Genomic DNA, 16,887 nt, shown 5'->3' with positions numbered 1-16,887 from the left:
GGTAAAGCTGCAGACAGCTGCTGGAAGGTTACCAGTTTTGGAATCTAATGATGTGATAATGGGAACAATTAGGAGATAGATGAAAACTAGATGTGGAGAGGTGAAATACTAGATGGGTAGAGGTTCCGGTGGATGAAATATGTAGGTATTATGTGGATGGAACCATGAGGGGAGAGGGACAAAAATGAGCGATGGGGACAAGGGGGTATGGGAAAGGGGGACAAAATGGGAGGGCTGGAGGTGGATCGAAAGGAGAACACAGAAGGCAAGGGTTACTCAAAATTGGAAAATTCAGTATTCATATCAATGGATTGCAAAGTACCCAGGTGTAATACAAGGTGTTGTTCCTCCAGTTTGATTGCATTTGCTGGAAAGTTCGATGCTGAGCATTGATAGGGTACACAGCCAGAGGCTTTTTTCCCCCCAGAGTGGAAATGGCAAATACTAGTGGGCATAGAATGAAGGCAAGAGGGGGAAAGTTTAAAGGAGATTTACGGGGCAAGTTTTTGTTTTACAAAGAATGGTAGGTGCCCGGAATGTGCTGTCGGGTGAAGTGGTGGAAGTAGATACCATAGTAAGGTTTAAGAGAGAAAGTACAAATGCTGGAATCCTGAACAAATTCCCAAAGAGAGATTAGTTTATGTGCAATTAGTTTAACTTGGCATCATGATCAGCACAGACGTTGTGCCAAAGTGCCTGTTCCTGTATTGTTGTGTTCTGCCTCATGTTCTTCGTTATTAAAATTGATTTAAATGCTAATGCAGAAATATTAATAGAATGGAGAAAAGCAGAGGAAAAGGCCTTTCTGTAGGTATGTTGCAAAGCCTACCTGAAGATCTCTGAAAATCTGTCCAAGCCCGTGTGCGCGATTTTGGCGCCGTTTAGAGGGGGGCGGGTTTAAAACGCGATTTTCCCTAGGCTGTTCAAATCGAGGTTTTTCAGCCTAGTTAATTATTAACGTAAAATCGCTGGAAGATTCCGTAGCTGGAGATACTTTTAGTTTTAAGGGCTTTCTTTAATTGTTATAGTAGGTTAAAAATTAACCTCTAAACCCGCGACCGCCGACAACGGGTCGGATCTCATGCAGGGGAAAACGGAAGGTAGGCTGTTTATTTTTACGTTAAAAAGGGCTTCTTAAGATCCCTTTATACAAAGTTTAATGTTGCGAGTAGCTAATTTGGGCCCCATTATATCACGCAGTATTTTTCTGGGCATTTGAGGGCACAAATCTACCGCAATGTGAACGTTCTAAACCAGCGCGTTCACAGGATCCCACTAGAAAGCTGATTTAAATGGACTTTAATGTACAGCAATTGAACACTAAATTCCTTCCATTTGGCCTATAAATTAATGTAAATGAGATTTAAAAATCATGTTTTATTGTGAATTATTTGTGAATATTATTTGGACACTTAGGCTATTTAAAAATGTTAATCATTTATTAAGAAATGGATAGATGTTTAGATCTAGTAATTGAAGTTTGAAATTAGCTACAATTGGGTAACTAACTAATTATATGCTTTAATTTCAGGTCATCCAAGTAAGATTATTTTATACTTGTTTCAGAATGCTTCAATCTATGAAAACCGAAAATTTAATTCAGTTCTTTTAATTTTTATGAAAGTTATGTGCTTTTGACTGTCCACGATCACAGCTTTTTTTGTTATGTCCATAGAAAATCAATAGGGAACAAGATGCTAATTTCCGAGTATGAAAATGGCCATAACTTTTTTTAATACTTGAGATATGAAAGTGAATTAGGTGTCAAATTAAACTTCTTTTTACGCTTTATCTGATGGGATAAATTGCAGACTTGATTTTTAAAATCTCAAAATTTTGTAACATTGTTACTTTCTGTCCACAAACAAAATATGTGACTATGACTCAATAAGAAATATCACATAGCATTGTGGACGTCACCTAGAAATTTTGAAGTCTCATTAAACTTTGTACAGTTAGCTAACAGATCAGATCAACATTTCCCTTTGAAAGAAATCTTTGCATTTTTCACCTTAACTATACTATAATATTCCAGAAATTCACCATAAAAAGCTACGTCTGAAAACAAGTGTGTCAACAATATATTTTAAGTCCAATATCTGCATCAGAAATTTGCAAAGAAGAGTTAAGGTCAGACTTGACACTTCACCAGCCATTTCTTGGGCTGTTATTCCAGAGAAGATACATTTTAAAATGGCACTCATTAACAACAACCATTCCTGTCATGCAATAAGTACATTGGCTCAGATCGCAGCTGCAAAAGAACTAGGGGATTCAGCTTGGAATAAGTAGATACTTCTATTAGATAGCAACAGAAATTTTAGAATTATTACCTGACCCTTTCCGCACATCTGGGGTGTATGAGAAATAAAATTTGTGAATCTTTTTTAGATATATTGTGCCCCAACGTATCTAATGTATCAAGCTAACTACATAGTGTTCATAATCACAGAGGTAAACTATAATTGTGAATAACATTATTCAATGAGCATGAGAACAAACCATAAATACATCTATGTTTTAAAAAATAATTTCTCTTTCATTTCTGTTCCAGCTTTCAGTTTTTTTATTTTATTTATTTATTTTTTTTAAACAGACTCATGCTCCTAAATAACTCATGAAGCAATTGCTAAACTCACTTTGATACTCCAAAAACACAATAGTTGCAAAGCCTGAGCAGAAATGTGTTGAGTTCAACTAAGAAATTGAAAATTCCTATTGGGAACTCGTGTTCTGTTGATCAGTGATAATTTCAACTCCATGGTTGAGATTATTCCAAAAGATGATTCCATAGTTATAATCAAGAAGGCATGCCAGTCATTACTTTATCAGAGTTTTGAAAAAAATTGTCAATGAATGCTCCAACAAATGTCTAAAGATACACTGGAGATAGTATCTTGACGAGTTGCATCACAACCTGTTAGGACAATTACAATGGACAAGAATGCAAAAGGTTGCAGGCTATCCCCACCAACGAAAGCGTGTATATGAGTGCTGCATTAAGAAGGTGGAATCCATCATCAAGGGCTGGGCTGTACAATCTGAGCTGTACTCTTTTCTTGCTGCTACCATCAGGCAGGAGGTACAGAAGCTTGAAGTCTCACGCCACCAGGTTCAGGAACAGCTATTTTCGAACAACAATCAAATTCTTGAACCAACCTGCACAACTCTAATCCTATCTCAGCAATGGAATACAGACCACCTTGTGCACTGCTATCGACCCCTTTTCTAATTGTGTTTGCACTAATGTCCTGTTGTTGCATATTTTTTCTTTTCACTGTCTTATAGAATTTATGTATAATTTATGTTTTTGAGAATTTGCCCGTGATGCAAGCAAGAGTTTCATTGTTTCTGTACCTCACCATATGTGTGCATACAACAATAAACTCCAGTTGAAGATTATTTGTGGAATATTTCTCCACAAAGAGAGCTAGTTTAACGAGTTAGCTTAGCAAATAGGCAGATCCCACTTTAGGACGATCTCAGGAATATGATCGTGTAGGCATGGTAGAGCACCTGCCTTTTTGGCTTAAGCAGCAGAGGCATGTGATTAACAGAGTTCTCACCCGTGGTGACAACATTACTTAAAGAAGTACAGCAGGAAAATAATTGATAATCGTTGTGAGGTGGTCTAAAATCTGAAACATTTCCATATACTCAAGGCGGTGCTTGAGCTGGAAGTTCAAAACGATCAACCTAGAGGGGAGCCTAGATTTCTGTGAGATCTTACAACATTATTGTGGTCAGCCCAAGTGGACTAAATGTAAATAGACCTCTTTACCAATAGACCTAAGGAATTTAAAGTAAACATCTGGCAGAAACCTCAACATCCTGCAAATTACCAACATAAATTATTTGCATGTCATTTCATCCAAGAGAATAGCTGAGTTGAGAAATGAAAGACACTGAGATTATGTCAATGCTAACAGTACTTGGTCAATTCATTAAACAAAGTAAATAAATTCAAACAAATTCTCAATCGCACTTACATCATTACCATGTGTTCTCAGAAATTCAATTTCTTGCAGTGTGAAGGTGGTCATGGAGATTGACTTGACTCTGTGCGGAGGATTCAGCCCTCGTCTGGAGATGTAAAGCAAAATTGATTTGCAGCCATTACAATTTGTGCATTATTGAGAATACTCAATTTAATGAATGGGTAAACTACACTTTTCACATGAACAGAATGGCACAGGAATAGTCCCTACAGCTCACAGCCGATATCTTTGCCGATTAAGATGTCAATCCATGCTGCTCCTCAGCCTGCACGATATACCTCAATTCATGTTTGCAAGTGTCTCATGTTTTACTAGATATAATGCATCACAATCGAACATAATGAATCTTTGTAATTCCCCACGGAAATGTTAAGTGGTAGGTGGGGAAAAAAGTAGAAGTTTAAATAGGGTAGACAGTCCAAACTTTTTTTCCTGAGTGTAAATGTCAAAGACTTGAGGGTGTATCTTTTGGGTGAGAGGGCAAAGTTTAAAGGAGAAGCATGGGGCAAGTTTTTTATTTGAACAGAGGGTAATGGGTGCTGGGAATGCACTGCCAGGAGTGGTAGTGGAGTCAGATATGATAGTGGCATTTCAGAGGCATTTACATAGGCACATGGATATGCAGGGAGTGGAAGATACAAGATACAAAATAAAAAATTGTCAAGTATGTAAGAACATACAAGGAATTTGAGCTGTGATGGAAGGCAACAATGTCTTATCTTCTTCCCTCCTTTTCTCCCGTGGTCGGGGCAGTCGAGGCGATCAAAGCTCCCGCGATCGGGGTGGTTGAAGCTCCTGCCGCTTGGAGCTCCCGACGTCGGTTCCATGATGTTAAGTCTGCAGGTTCCTGTGGTTGGATCACCCGAAGTCGAACCCTGGCAAGGGATCGCAAGCTCCACGATGTTAAACTCGCAGGCTCCCGAGGTTGGAGCTCCCAAAAGTCGATCCCCAGCAAAGGGACTGCTATCTGCACGATGGTAGACAAAAGTGCTGGGGAAACTCAGCGGGTGCAGCAGCATCTATGGAGCGAAGGAAATAGGCAACGTTTCGGGCCGATCTGCACGGTCAGGCGCAGTGCGGACGGAGCTACGATACGGAAAAGGTTGCATCTCCGTCGAGGAAAGGGATAAAAAAAGTTCCCCCCCCATCCCCTACATAATACAAAACTAAAGATGCATTAAAACATATATTTAACAACAAAGTAAAACCAACAAAAGAAGAAAAGGACGAGACAGACTGCTTTTCTGGAGGCAGACAAGAAAAGCAGTCTTTTCTTTTCAAACAAGATTTGTTTATCTCGGCACCATCCGCAGAACAGACTTTGTGAGTCGAAGGGTCTGTTCCTATTCTGTAATTTTCTATGGCCTAATTAAGGATCAGGGGAGCAATTTTAACTGTATCCCATCGTGAAGAGGGAGAATCTCTACTGACACATACTTTTGAATATCAGCATTTAATGCTACCATGTGGAAACAGAAATCCTTCCCCATCACATTCTTTCAACAAAAACTACGGTAAAAATCCAACGGACTCAAAATGTCCATCAGGGATAAAATTGTTAATATTCAACCTCAAATGGCTTGCATCCGTCTCCAGTTCCTTCCAAGCGTGATTGATTCACAACTGACTATTACTGGTAGTAGTGAGTCACTTAGTTGCCTTAACCCACTTCAAATATGGACGAGAGTGGTTCATAGCCACTAGAGGTTTCTTAGATCTACCAGGGTTGGTCAACGAATCGCAGCCTTACCAAGGAAATTAACGTTAAATATATATTTTTTAAATTAGAATTTAAAAAGATAAAACGGCTTCCTTCCACATCAACTGGATTTCTGTTTCATTGCTCTCTACATTATATTCACCAAGGCAGATAGGAACTAAAGGGGTGGCACAGTTCTGCAGCGGTAGAGTTACTGCCTTGCAGCAGCAACATTCCCAGCTTTGATCCTGACTATGGGTACTGCCTGCACGGAGTTTATACGTTCTCCCCATGACTGCGTGGGTGCTGCAGTTTCCTCCCACACTCCAAAGATGTACAGGTGTGTAGTTTAATTGGCTTTGGTAAAATTGTAAATTGCCTCTAGTGTGTAGCATAGTGTTAGTGTAATGGGCATGGACTTGGTGTGCTGCAGGGCCTGTTTCCGTGCTGTACCTCCAAACTACACTAAACTTCATTGAAGGGAAATACTGCAGCAGTAGGAAATATCATGGTAAAGTATTGTATAAAGACCTGGGAAATGCGACTTAAAACAAGCTAGACTGCCCTCAGAAGAGTGGGTACAGATTCATTCAAAATTTGACCAATTCTTATGGATTAAATTATGATGAGGCTACACATAAATTATTTCTCTAGATTATCAAAAATTAAGTATTGATCGAGTCACACAGTGTGGAAACAGGCCCTTTGGCCCAACTTGCCCACACCGGCCAACATGTCCCAGCTACACTAATCCCACCTGCCAGCATTTGGTCCATATCTCTCCAAACCTGTCCTATCCATGTGCTTATCTAACTGCTTCTTAAATGTTGAGATAGTCCCTGCCTCAACTACTTCCTCAGGCAGTTTGTTCCATTCATCCACCACCCTTTCTGTGAAAAAGTTACGCCTCAGATTCCGATTAAATCTTTTCCCCTTCACCTTAAACCTATGTCCTCTGGTCCTCGATTCACCTACTCTGGGCAAGAGACTCTGTGCATCTAATCGATCTATTCTTCTCTTGATCTGACACACCTCTATAAGATCACCCCTCATCCTCTTGCGCTCCAAGGAATAATAAGATCCCAGCCTATTCAACCTCTGCCTATAGCTCTGACCCTTTAGTCCCGGCATCATCCTCGTAAATCTTCTCAGTAACCTTTCCAGCGTGACATCTTTCATAGAACACGGTGCCTAGAACTGAACACAATGCTCTAATTAGAAGTTACAAGGATTTTGAGAGGAACTGATGGGGTGAGAAATTTCTCATTATTGCATCTTGAACAGAGGCACAGTCTTAAATTCAGAGCCAGGAAATTCCGGGATCAAGTTAGGAAACACTTCTTCACATAATGATGAAGAACTCATGAATAGAGGAGGCACAGGTGCGTGCTAAATTACTAACTTTAAATCAGAGAACAATATTTTTTTTTCTGGCCAAGAGTATAAAAGGATTTAACCTCTTGGAATGGTGGAAGAGATGATTGATTTAAGGGCAATATTGGCTCTGTATGCACCCACTTCATTCCCATGGGCTATTTGTAAGGCTGACCTGTCCTCAACCCCTTGCGAGACATTATGTAGTGTGGAACTGAGACTTCAGACTCCACCAATAGAGATCATTAGACACAGGAGCAAAATTAGGCCATTCGGCCCATCAAGTCTGTTCCGCCATTTGATCATGACTGATCTATTTTTCCCTCTCAACCCCATTCTCCTGCCTTCTCCCCGTAACTTTCCACGCCCTTGCTGATCAAGAACCTATTAATCTCAGCTTTAAAAACACCCAATGACGCTGCCGACACAGCTGTCTGTGGCTATGAATTCCACATATTCACCAACCTCTGGCTAAATAAATTCCTCCTCATCTCCATTCTAAAGGTGCATCCTTTTATTCTGAGGCTGTGACCTCTGGTCCTAGACCCTCCCACGACAGAAAGCATCCTCTTCACATCCACTCTAACTAGGCCTTTCATTCTAGGCCCCCTCTCCAAAGAAGGAGGTTGTCCTGATCTGTTACCTTTCAGTCCCATATATTTCTTGCATACCAATGTTTCACTAAATACAGCTGAGCCATATTATTCCGGATTTTCCCTAGCAACGACTGCACTGAGAGATTCTAATGATACCCATCAATACAGTGCCAATGACAAGAGTTTCTGCATATTTTTGCAGAGTTGGAAATTAAGAGAACATGAGAACTATAGAACATGACCTCATCTGAATGATTGGGCACATTTTTAGAGAATTATGAGCCCATTTTGTAAGCCTTTGGATAGATTGAAATGATTTTTATTTTTATTTCTGCTCCAAATTTGACAGAACCTATCTGGAAGGCTTGTTTTCTATTTTTATGAATTCTGGCACATTTCATTTTATTCAATTTATTCCGATTCCACACAGGTTTATTCTCCAGACACATACTTTTTGTGTTTTGGAGCGATCTAGAATACAGTAGACAGACACAGTAATCCCGTGAACATGCTTTAGTTATTATACTGTGCAAATTACAGACCAGTGAAAACTCAGATTAAAGTGTTTAAATGTTTTTCAATTTTCTTGTTCAGATTGACATGGATCACTGTAACTGAAGATTGTGTTAATGCACTATTAAAGCCGCCATAAACAGTGTAAAACAAAACAACGTACACCCAAGACTGACAAGTGGCACATCACAAAGCTACTGTCTACAATAATTAAACAGGCTGCATTATTGAGTCTTCCTGCACCATCTGACCAGTTGGTCTTTAAACACCGGAACAAATGCACCTATTCAAATTCCACTGCATCCTCTTACCATCTGCATTTACATTTAATATATTTTGTTTCTTTCAAATCGCTGTCATCCCGTTCCAAGATATTTACTTGTTCTTTGATTCTAAGACAACTCTAGGTCTGTTCAGTGGTGCAGGGGCAGTACAGCTAAAGAAGCTGCCGTCTTATAGCTCCAATGACCTTGGTCTAATCCTGACCTCCAATGCTGTCCATGTGGAGTTTACACATTCCCCCCGTGACGTCCTGGGTTTTTGTCGGATGCTCCAGTTTCTTACCACATCCAAAGAAGCATGGTTACGTGGGTTAACTGACTATTATGAATTGTGCCAAGTGTCTTGGTGAATGGTGACATTTCAGGGGAGATAAAATGAAATGAGTGTAATGGGTATTTGACGGTTGGCAATGACTTAGTCATAGAGTCATACAACGTTGAAACAGAGTCTTTGGCCCAACTTGCCCACACCGCCCAACATGCCCCATCTAACTACTCCCACACCTGCCTACACTTTGCCCAAAGCCCTCTAAACTTATCCTATCCATATATCTGTCCAAATGTCTCTTAAATTGGTGGGCCAAAGGGACTTTTTCTATGCTTTATGACTGTGATTAGAAATAGTAATAATCAAATGAGCTATCTCACAATGAACATAATTTTAGGTCAAAAATGTACTTCTAAGTGCCCTATTTAGAGCTATGCTGGCAACTGACAAAAACAATGACTGCCCTTCCACAGTACTTTATTATTGGTTGAACGGATACTAAATAGAGTACAAAGTACTTTGGAATATCCTGAAGTTGCAAAATCCATACACTATCATTAAATTATAAAATAGTATGTATGACACAACGGCAGGTGGTTAGCCCCTCGTGACCATGCTGGCCAAAATTATTTTTTGGTTTAAATCCACTTCTCAGCATTCCATCTTCAAAATGTGGTGGGTGTTTCTGTCTCTTATACCTTTTCAGTTAGTGATTTTCACACTCCATCTGGCCGTGAGAAATACAATTTCACTGCTTTGTTCTTTTATTCCATGAACTCCTACAAAATGTTTCCCACTTGTAGTTCCTATGAAGCCCATTGGCAATGACACCGTTTACATGGTCCCTTCAACTCGGATAAACATTCAAAAGCACATTACAGGAGCTGCGGCAAATGAAATTTGGCACCGTGCCATGTGGGAGATTAGGTCAGGCATTAAAGGATTGGTCAGAGAAATTTTAAGGAACATCTTTGTAGGGAGTTTGTACCTTCTCCCTGTGACAGTTTGTATGTTTTCCTTTTGACCGTATGGGGTTTCTCAGGGTGCTCCGGTTTCCTCCCACACTCCAAAGACGTATAGGTTTGAAGGTTACACAAAAAAGCTGGAGAAACTCAGCGGGTGCAGCAGCATCTATGGAGCGAAGGAAATAGGCAACGTTTCGGGCCGAAACCCTTCTTCAGTGGAAGGTTAATTGACTTCGGTAAAATTGTGAATTGCCCCTAGTGTATAGGATAATGCCAGTGTTCGAGGTGATCGCTGGTCAGTACAAACTCAGTCGGCCGAATGGCCTGCTTCTCTAAAGTCTAATCTTAAAAGATGGCAAAGTAGATCAAGACAGCCTGTGTGCTCAAAAGTATTGCCAGTGTGCTATTAATAAATGTAGACACAATGATGATGGCCAATGTTTTGCACAGGTAATAAGCTGAAGGAGGTTACAAAAAAAGAGAAGGATAAAGGCATAGGCAAATTTAAAAACAAGCAGAAAATTTTAAAACAGAGGCACCTGTGAATCAGAAACCAACATAGGCTTGCAAACACAAGCATTGAACAAAGCTTGTACCTGTTAACACATGGGTAGCAGGGTTAAGGATGTTTCAATATTACTTCAAGTGAAAAACGAAAGGTTGTCCAGGAGGGTATTGAAAAATATTTGAATAAAGATATGAAATGCACAGATAAAAGTGAAAAGTTGAGCTGATGCTCTGGCGCGATCAGGAGACATTCCAAAGATGGAAATAGATCTTGTGGTGGCATATTCCATAAGTCATCTCCGAGTTCGAGTGTGACACTAAAATTGCAAAGAATCAGACAGTTGGTGGGGACAAGGATGGAGTCTGGCTGTGGATCAGAGTTTTTGGCAGAGCCTAATGGTAGTTGCTTTAGTCAATCCAAAATTTCACTGGTGCTCATTTTTGCTCCTGCAAAATTGCATATCAGACATGCAGTTGGCCCGTTTAAAACTCAGCAGAGGAATCAACATGGCAGTTACTACCTCCCACATGTGGTGTGCATTTCTTGTTAATAAAAATAAAGCAGACTACCCAAATTCACACATTTATGATTTAGTCAGTGATCAAGCCTCTGCCAAAGCAGAGTACTCAGATCTTAAGGGTGCGTTTTCTCCTATTGACAATGGTAGTTTTCTGCTGTCAGCCACATGGACCGTTCACTCTCTCTGCTCTGTGGGGATGATTTAGGGGATTTTGATTGTGGGAGAGGGGGGGGGGAGATAGGGGGGGGGAGAGGGGGGGGGAGAGAGATAGAGGAGAAGAAAAGGGGGGGGGGGAGAGCGAGGGGAGGGGGGAGGAGAGAGAGAGGGGGGAAGGGGGAGAGAAAGAGGGGGGAGGGAAAAGGGGGGAGGGAGAGGAGAGAGAGAGGGAGAGGGGAGAGAAGAGAGAGAGAGAGGGGGGGAGAGAGGAGAGGGGAGGAGAGGAGAGGAGAGAGGAGAGGAGGGGGCTCTCGAGAGAGATGAGAGGGGAGAGGAGAGGATGGATGGGGGAGGAGAGGGGTCGGGTCGAGAGAGGGGAGGGGAGAGGAGAGAGGAGGGGGACGGGAGGGCGGGAGGAGAGGAGGAGAGAGGGGGGGAGAGGAGGGGGGGAGAGGGGGGGAGGGGGGGGGAGAGGAGATCGAGGAGGGGGGGAGAGAGGAGGGGGTCAGGGAGAGGAGAGGAGGGGGGAGAGAGGAGGGGGGGATCTTAGGAGGAGGAGGGGGGAGGAGGAGGGGGGCCAGAGGGGGGGTGATCATCCAGAGAGATGGGGGGAGAGGAGAGGGAGAGGATAGGGGGGAGAGATAGGAGGGAGGGGGGAAATAGAGGAGATGGGGGGGGGGAGAGAGAGATGGGGGGGGGGGGGAGAGGAGGGGGAGAGGAGGGGGAGAGGAGATGGGGGGGGGAGAGGGTAAGGAGGGGGAGAGGAGAGAGAGAGGGGGGGAAGAGGAGGGGGAGAGGAGGAGAGAGGACCTCGAGGGGGGGAGAGGAGGGGAAGAGGAGGCCTGGCAGCTGCGGGCTCTCGCTACTCACAAGATGCCGCTGCAGGACGTGCAGACGAAGGAGGCCGATGGTCATGTCGGCGTAGGTCGGGCCCCTCTGGTCGCAGTCGAAGCATTTCCTATGTGCAGCAGCGTTGTCATCTCCCGCAGCAGCTTCAGGTGCCTCTCCTCCTGCTTTCGCTTGGCTGCCATGGGGACGGGCGGGCGGGCGGCGGAGAGGACACGGCGCCGCGGCACAGGCGGGGAGCGACTGGCAACGGCCAGCGGAAACACACTCACGCCGCTTCCGCGCCCGGGGATGCCGTCAGAACTCGCCGTCGGGGGGGGGGGTCAGGGGCGGACACGTGGTGGGGGGGGGGGGGGGATGGAGATGGAGATGGAGATCAGTGATGGAGATCAAAGATCTCTGCTATAGGATCTTTGATGGAGATGGAGGTGGACCCAGGGAGGAAGAGGAGGCTGATAAAGATGAGGATACGGATGAGGATGAAGATGAAGCGGATCTTAGGAGGAAGAGGATGAAGATGGGGATGGAGATGAAACATAGAAATTAGGTGCAGGAGTAGGCCATTCGGCCCTTCGAGCCTGCACCGCCATTCAATATGATCATGGCTGATCATCCAACTCAGTATCCGGTACCTGCCTTCTCTCCATACCCCCTGATCCCTTTAGCCACAAGGGCCACATCTAACTCTCTCTTAAATATAGCCAATGAACTGGCCTCAACTACCCTCTGCGGCAGAGAGTTCCAGAGATTCACCCCTCTGTGTAAAAAATGTTTTTCTCATCTCGGTCCTAAAAGATTTCCCCCTTATCCTTAAACTGTGACCCCTTGTTCTGGACTTCCCCAACATCTGGAACAATCTTCCTGCATCTAGCCTGTCCAACCCTTTAAGAATTTTGTACGTTTCTATAAGATCCCCCCTCAATCTTCTAAATTCTAGCGAGTACAAACCGAGTCTATCCAGTCGTTCTTCATATGAAAGTCCTGACATCCCAGGAATCAGTCTGGTGAACCTTCTCTGTACTCCCTCTATGGCAAGAATGTCTTTCCTCAGATTAGGAGGCCAAAACTGTACGCAATACTCCAGGTGTGGTCTCACCAAGACCCTGTACAACTGCAGTAGAACCTCCCTGCACTTATACTCAAATCCTTTTGCTATGAATGCCAACATACCATGAAGATGAAAGGGATTCGATTTCGCCTCTCTGGAAAAATGTATCTCCAGGAGGAAGATCATATGTGAGTGGCCATAGGTAGCCAGGAGCAAGTGACTCAACTGGGGAAGATGAATGAGAAAGCGATACTTAGAGAGAGAGAGAGAGAGAGAGAAAGAAAGCACCGCATAAAGAAGGAAGGGAAGAAAGGTATAGAGATGGGACATGGTATATTTGAATCAAGGACTGTTCAACTTAACCAATGTGGGTGCACATGGTTACATGTTTAACTTGACGAAAGTAAGAGGAGTCAAAAGATAAGTTGTTGAGGGTGAGGACAAGTTCTGCCAGGTTGAGGAGAGTTTTAGCAGAAGGGAACTGATCGGATATTTGTACAAGGAAGAAATGGAGGGCCTGAGAATTTCCTGGTGAAGATTGGAGATGCAAAGGGACTGGACGTCCAAGGTGAAGATGACGCAATGGAACCCTAGGAATTGAACGTTATTGAAGCATTGGAGAGCGTATCTCAGATGTAGGTCAATGAAATGGACAAGGGGAAACAAGATGGAATTGAGGTATTTGAAAATGAGTCCGGTGGGACAGGAAAGGGTGGACACAACAGGTCTGCCAAGGCAGTCCAGTTCAAGGATTTTGGGAAAGAGAGAAATGGACAGTGGGGGTTGGGGAACTATAAGATCTGAGGCTGTGGAAGGATGCCCACACGAGATCAATAACAGTCTTGGAGATAGTGCCTGGACTTCGTCTGTGGTCAAGGGGTAGGTAAGAGGAGGGGTCCGAGACCTGGTGCCTGGCCTCAGCAAGGTAAAGGTCAACCTGCCACATGACAACAGCACCTCCCTTGTCGATAGGTTTGATAACAATATTTGGATTGTTACCGAGTGAGTGGAGGGCTGTGTGGTTAGAGAGGCTGAGAATGGAATAGGTAAGGGGAATGGTGGTCAAGACATGAGTGGCAAAGGTGCTCTGTCTAAAGATAAAGGGAGGTGCCATCATATCAGGGTATAACACGATCAATATTGAATTTAGACACTAACACTTCATTAAGAGTTTTGCACTGTTGTACATGTTTTTTTATTACAAATAAAGTTTATGTTTGAAATAAAAAGAAATTGGAATTAATTCATACTACATTTCACATTGAAAAGCAGTTTGATAATTAACCATAGTGCTATTGAGGAAAAATAAACAAGCTACAGGCAAACAGTGTGTTTATTCCTGGAATGACATGGCTCTCCTATGAATTTGAATACGATGTGTAAGCTTGAATAATATTAAGATTGGACTATACTCGCTGGAGTTTAGCATTCTACTAAGCCTTGCTGTAACTGGAAAACCCAGAACGAGGGGGCAAAGTCAAAGGACACTGGGGGAAATCAGCCATTCTGACATGCATCATTTTGTTATGTAGAGCATTATAAATCGCTGTAATGTTTTACAGAGGTCTAACCCTGCTCAGTCAATGTAAACTTGAAATGAATAGATTTTTGGAGATAAAGGCAACATGGATTTTAGTCGGGGAAATGTAATTGAGGCCAGATCTGCAATGATTTCATGGGCAGGCAGAATGAGCTGGAGAAGCTGTAAATATTTGCCAGTTATTACATATTGTAGGGTTGTCCCTTCAACGGTTCAATTGTGATTTATTGTCACAATTGTAACTCTAAGACTGTTACTCCTGGAATTTGCTTAATCATAATCATACTTTATTAGCCAAGTATGTTTTGCAACATACGAGGAATTTAATATGCCATAGTCATGCCAATAACAAGCAACAAAACACACAAAATGCATTTTAACATAAACATCCAACACAGTGACTCCTCCACATTCCTCACTGTGATGGAAGGCGAAAAAAAAAGTTCAATATTCTTCCCTTCTTTGTTCTCCCGCAGTTGAGGGCCTCGAGCCTTCCGTTGACGGGACGATCTTGGCTCCCATAGCTGGCGGTCGGGCATGAGATTGAAAAAAAGTTTCCCTCGACCCCCCCCCATCCCCCACATAAAACAAACCAGAGAACATTAGCAAAAACTTGGTAAAACATACTAAAAATAATAACAGAATAGACAAAAAGACAGACAGACCGTTGGCGAGGCTGCCATCGCTTGACGGATTATAATCAAGGCAGAGATTGATGAAGTTTTGGACACTGAGAAGTCAAACAATGTCAGGAGTAGTCCACACACAAAATGGAGGAACAGTACCTCGTATTCTGCTCGGGTAGCTTGCAGCTCAAAGGTATGAGCTTTGAATTCTCCAATTCTAGGTAACACCTAACAACCCCTCCCCTTTCTCCTCCACATCCCACCACTTTCTTCCCAATCCCCTGTGTCCACCCGGACTTGCACCAATTTCTCCCTCTCCCTCCCCCTCCACCTACATCCCTTTCTATGGCTTCACAACTTGCAACTGTTCAATCCTTTTGTCTTTCACCTTCTGTTTTTATATCTCCTTTATCCAACCATCTGCCTATCGAAGTAAAACCTTTGCCCATGTTTACCAATTACCTGCCATGCTTTGTCCTGCCTCTCCTCTCTTTCAGCTTTCTTCCACAACCTCCCTCCCATCCCCACACATACAGTGAAGAGTCTGGTTTTATACAGTTGCAACATAACATCCTGACTTACACTCAATGCCCTGATCGAAGAATGCAAGCATGCCATAAGCCTTCTTTACCACCACATCCACTTGCATTGCTAAGGAAACAATTACAGCTGCAGGAAGGAATGATATGTTTGAAGGATTTTCACATGAGGCGTAATAGGCTGAATAAGCAATGGCCATCGACTTGCTGGGAGTGTATAATAAAACCCTAAACCACTCAAAAGGGATTGAAGATCTCTGAAGAAAGGCCCCAGCCCGAAATATCACCTATCTATGACCTCCAGGGATGCTGACTGACTTGCTGAGTTACTCCATCCTTTTGTATCTTTTTTTGTAAACCAGCATATTTGTAAACCATTAACAGTTCGTTGTTTCTACAAAGGTAGGATTAGTGTGGTAAATGTCAAATATTAGTCATAACCTGAGCGAATGGTGGAGAAGGCTGGAGAAGGCTGAAGGGCTCAATTCTCATATTTCTTAAATTCGTACAATACTTACAGAGCGTAAAGTACATGTGCAATACATGGCACACACAATAGTTACAGAAGAATACATCTGACTGTGTTATTAAAAAGCATTTTCAATGCGGATGAGATTTGCCCTTTGGACCTACTCGTAATAAAATAACTAAAACCACCTTAGTAGTTATTGGATGGTGACAACAAAATAAACTCAAACGCAAAAAAACATGATTCCCACATGTTAATTGTATCATTCCTTTGTGAAAACTCAGAAATCCAATTCTACTGTCATGCAGAATATTAATAATAAATGAAATACATTAATGTATTTTTTTCCTGTTCTTTTACGGTCTTGTACAATTCATGTTTTGTGTGTTGTCTGCGTCCATGTGCCTGTGATTCTGTTGCACGATTTCCATCGTACCTATACCTCACCGTACGTACAAAACGACAATAAACTCAACTTGACTTTACTACTTTCTTCAATTTCTGCTGCAATTTACCTATTTTTTTCCTCCTTTCCATCATCTGACTGCAATTTATTTCTACTTTTCTCATTCTAATGAAGGACCCTTGACTTGATTAAAGGGCCTGTCCCACAGGCAATATATAAAAAAACGGCGACTGGATCCCCCCCTCCCCCACGACAATGTCTGCGACAAGCTACCGACAACCTTCCACCTAATCGACGCCAAGCTACCGACAACCTGCGACCCAATCGTCGTGACTTAGTGGACGTCCGCTTACGACCGCCCCATGACAACCTACGATGACACCTACGACAACCAAACTATGACGTTGTCGGCGACAACTGAAGCCAATGCCTGTCGCTACTTGACTTCTCTTGACGCTGACGCAGGTAGTCGTCAATGGAATTCACCGAAGTCAGCACCGGCGCCAACTTATGTCACCTGGCGACAACCTACGAC

The 16,887-nt window shown here is 42.8% G+C and overlaps 1 protein-coding gene across 1 annotated transcript in view; it reads right to left on the bottom strand.

Annotated features, from left to right (window-relative positions):
- agfg1a (ArfGAP with FG repeats 1a) overlaps window positions 1-16,377 on the bottom strand; it is a 55,551-nt gene extending 39,174 nt beyond the window's left edge. Inside the window, 5 exon segments of the mRNA XM_055646495.1 lie at window positions 3,990-4,083; window positions 11,749-11,780; window positions 11,782-11,840; window positions 11,843-11,967; window positions 16,307-16,377. Of these exon segments, the coding sequence (XP_055502470.1) occupies window positions 3,990-4,083; window positions 11,749-11,780; window positions 11,782-11,840; window positions 11,843-11,967; window positions 16,307-16,377 (381 nt within the window).
- Window positions 16,378-16,887: the final 510 nt, after the last annotated feature.

Source organism: Leucoraja erinacea, chromosome 14 (assembly GCF_028641065.1).
Source record: "Leucoraja erinacea ecotype New England chromosome 14, Leri_hhj_1, whole genome shotgun sequence".
In the NCBI taxonomy this organism is placed as follows: domain Eukaryota; kingdom Metazoa; phylum Chordata; class Chondrichthyes; order Rajiformes; family Rajidae; genus Leucoraja; species Leucoraja erinaceus.
This window is presented reverse-complemented; position numbering and strand designations above follow the sequence as displayed.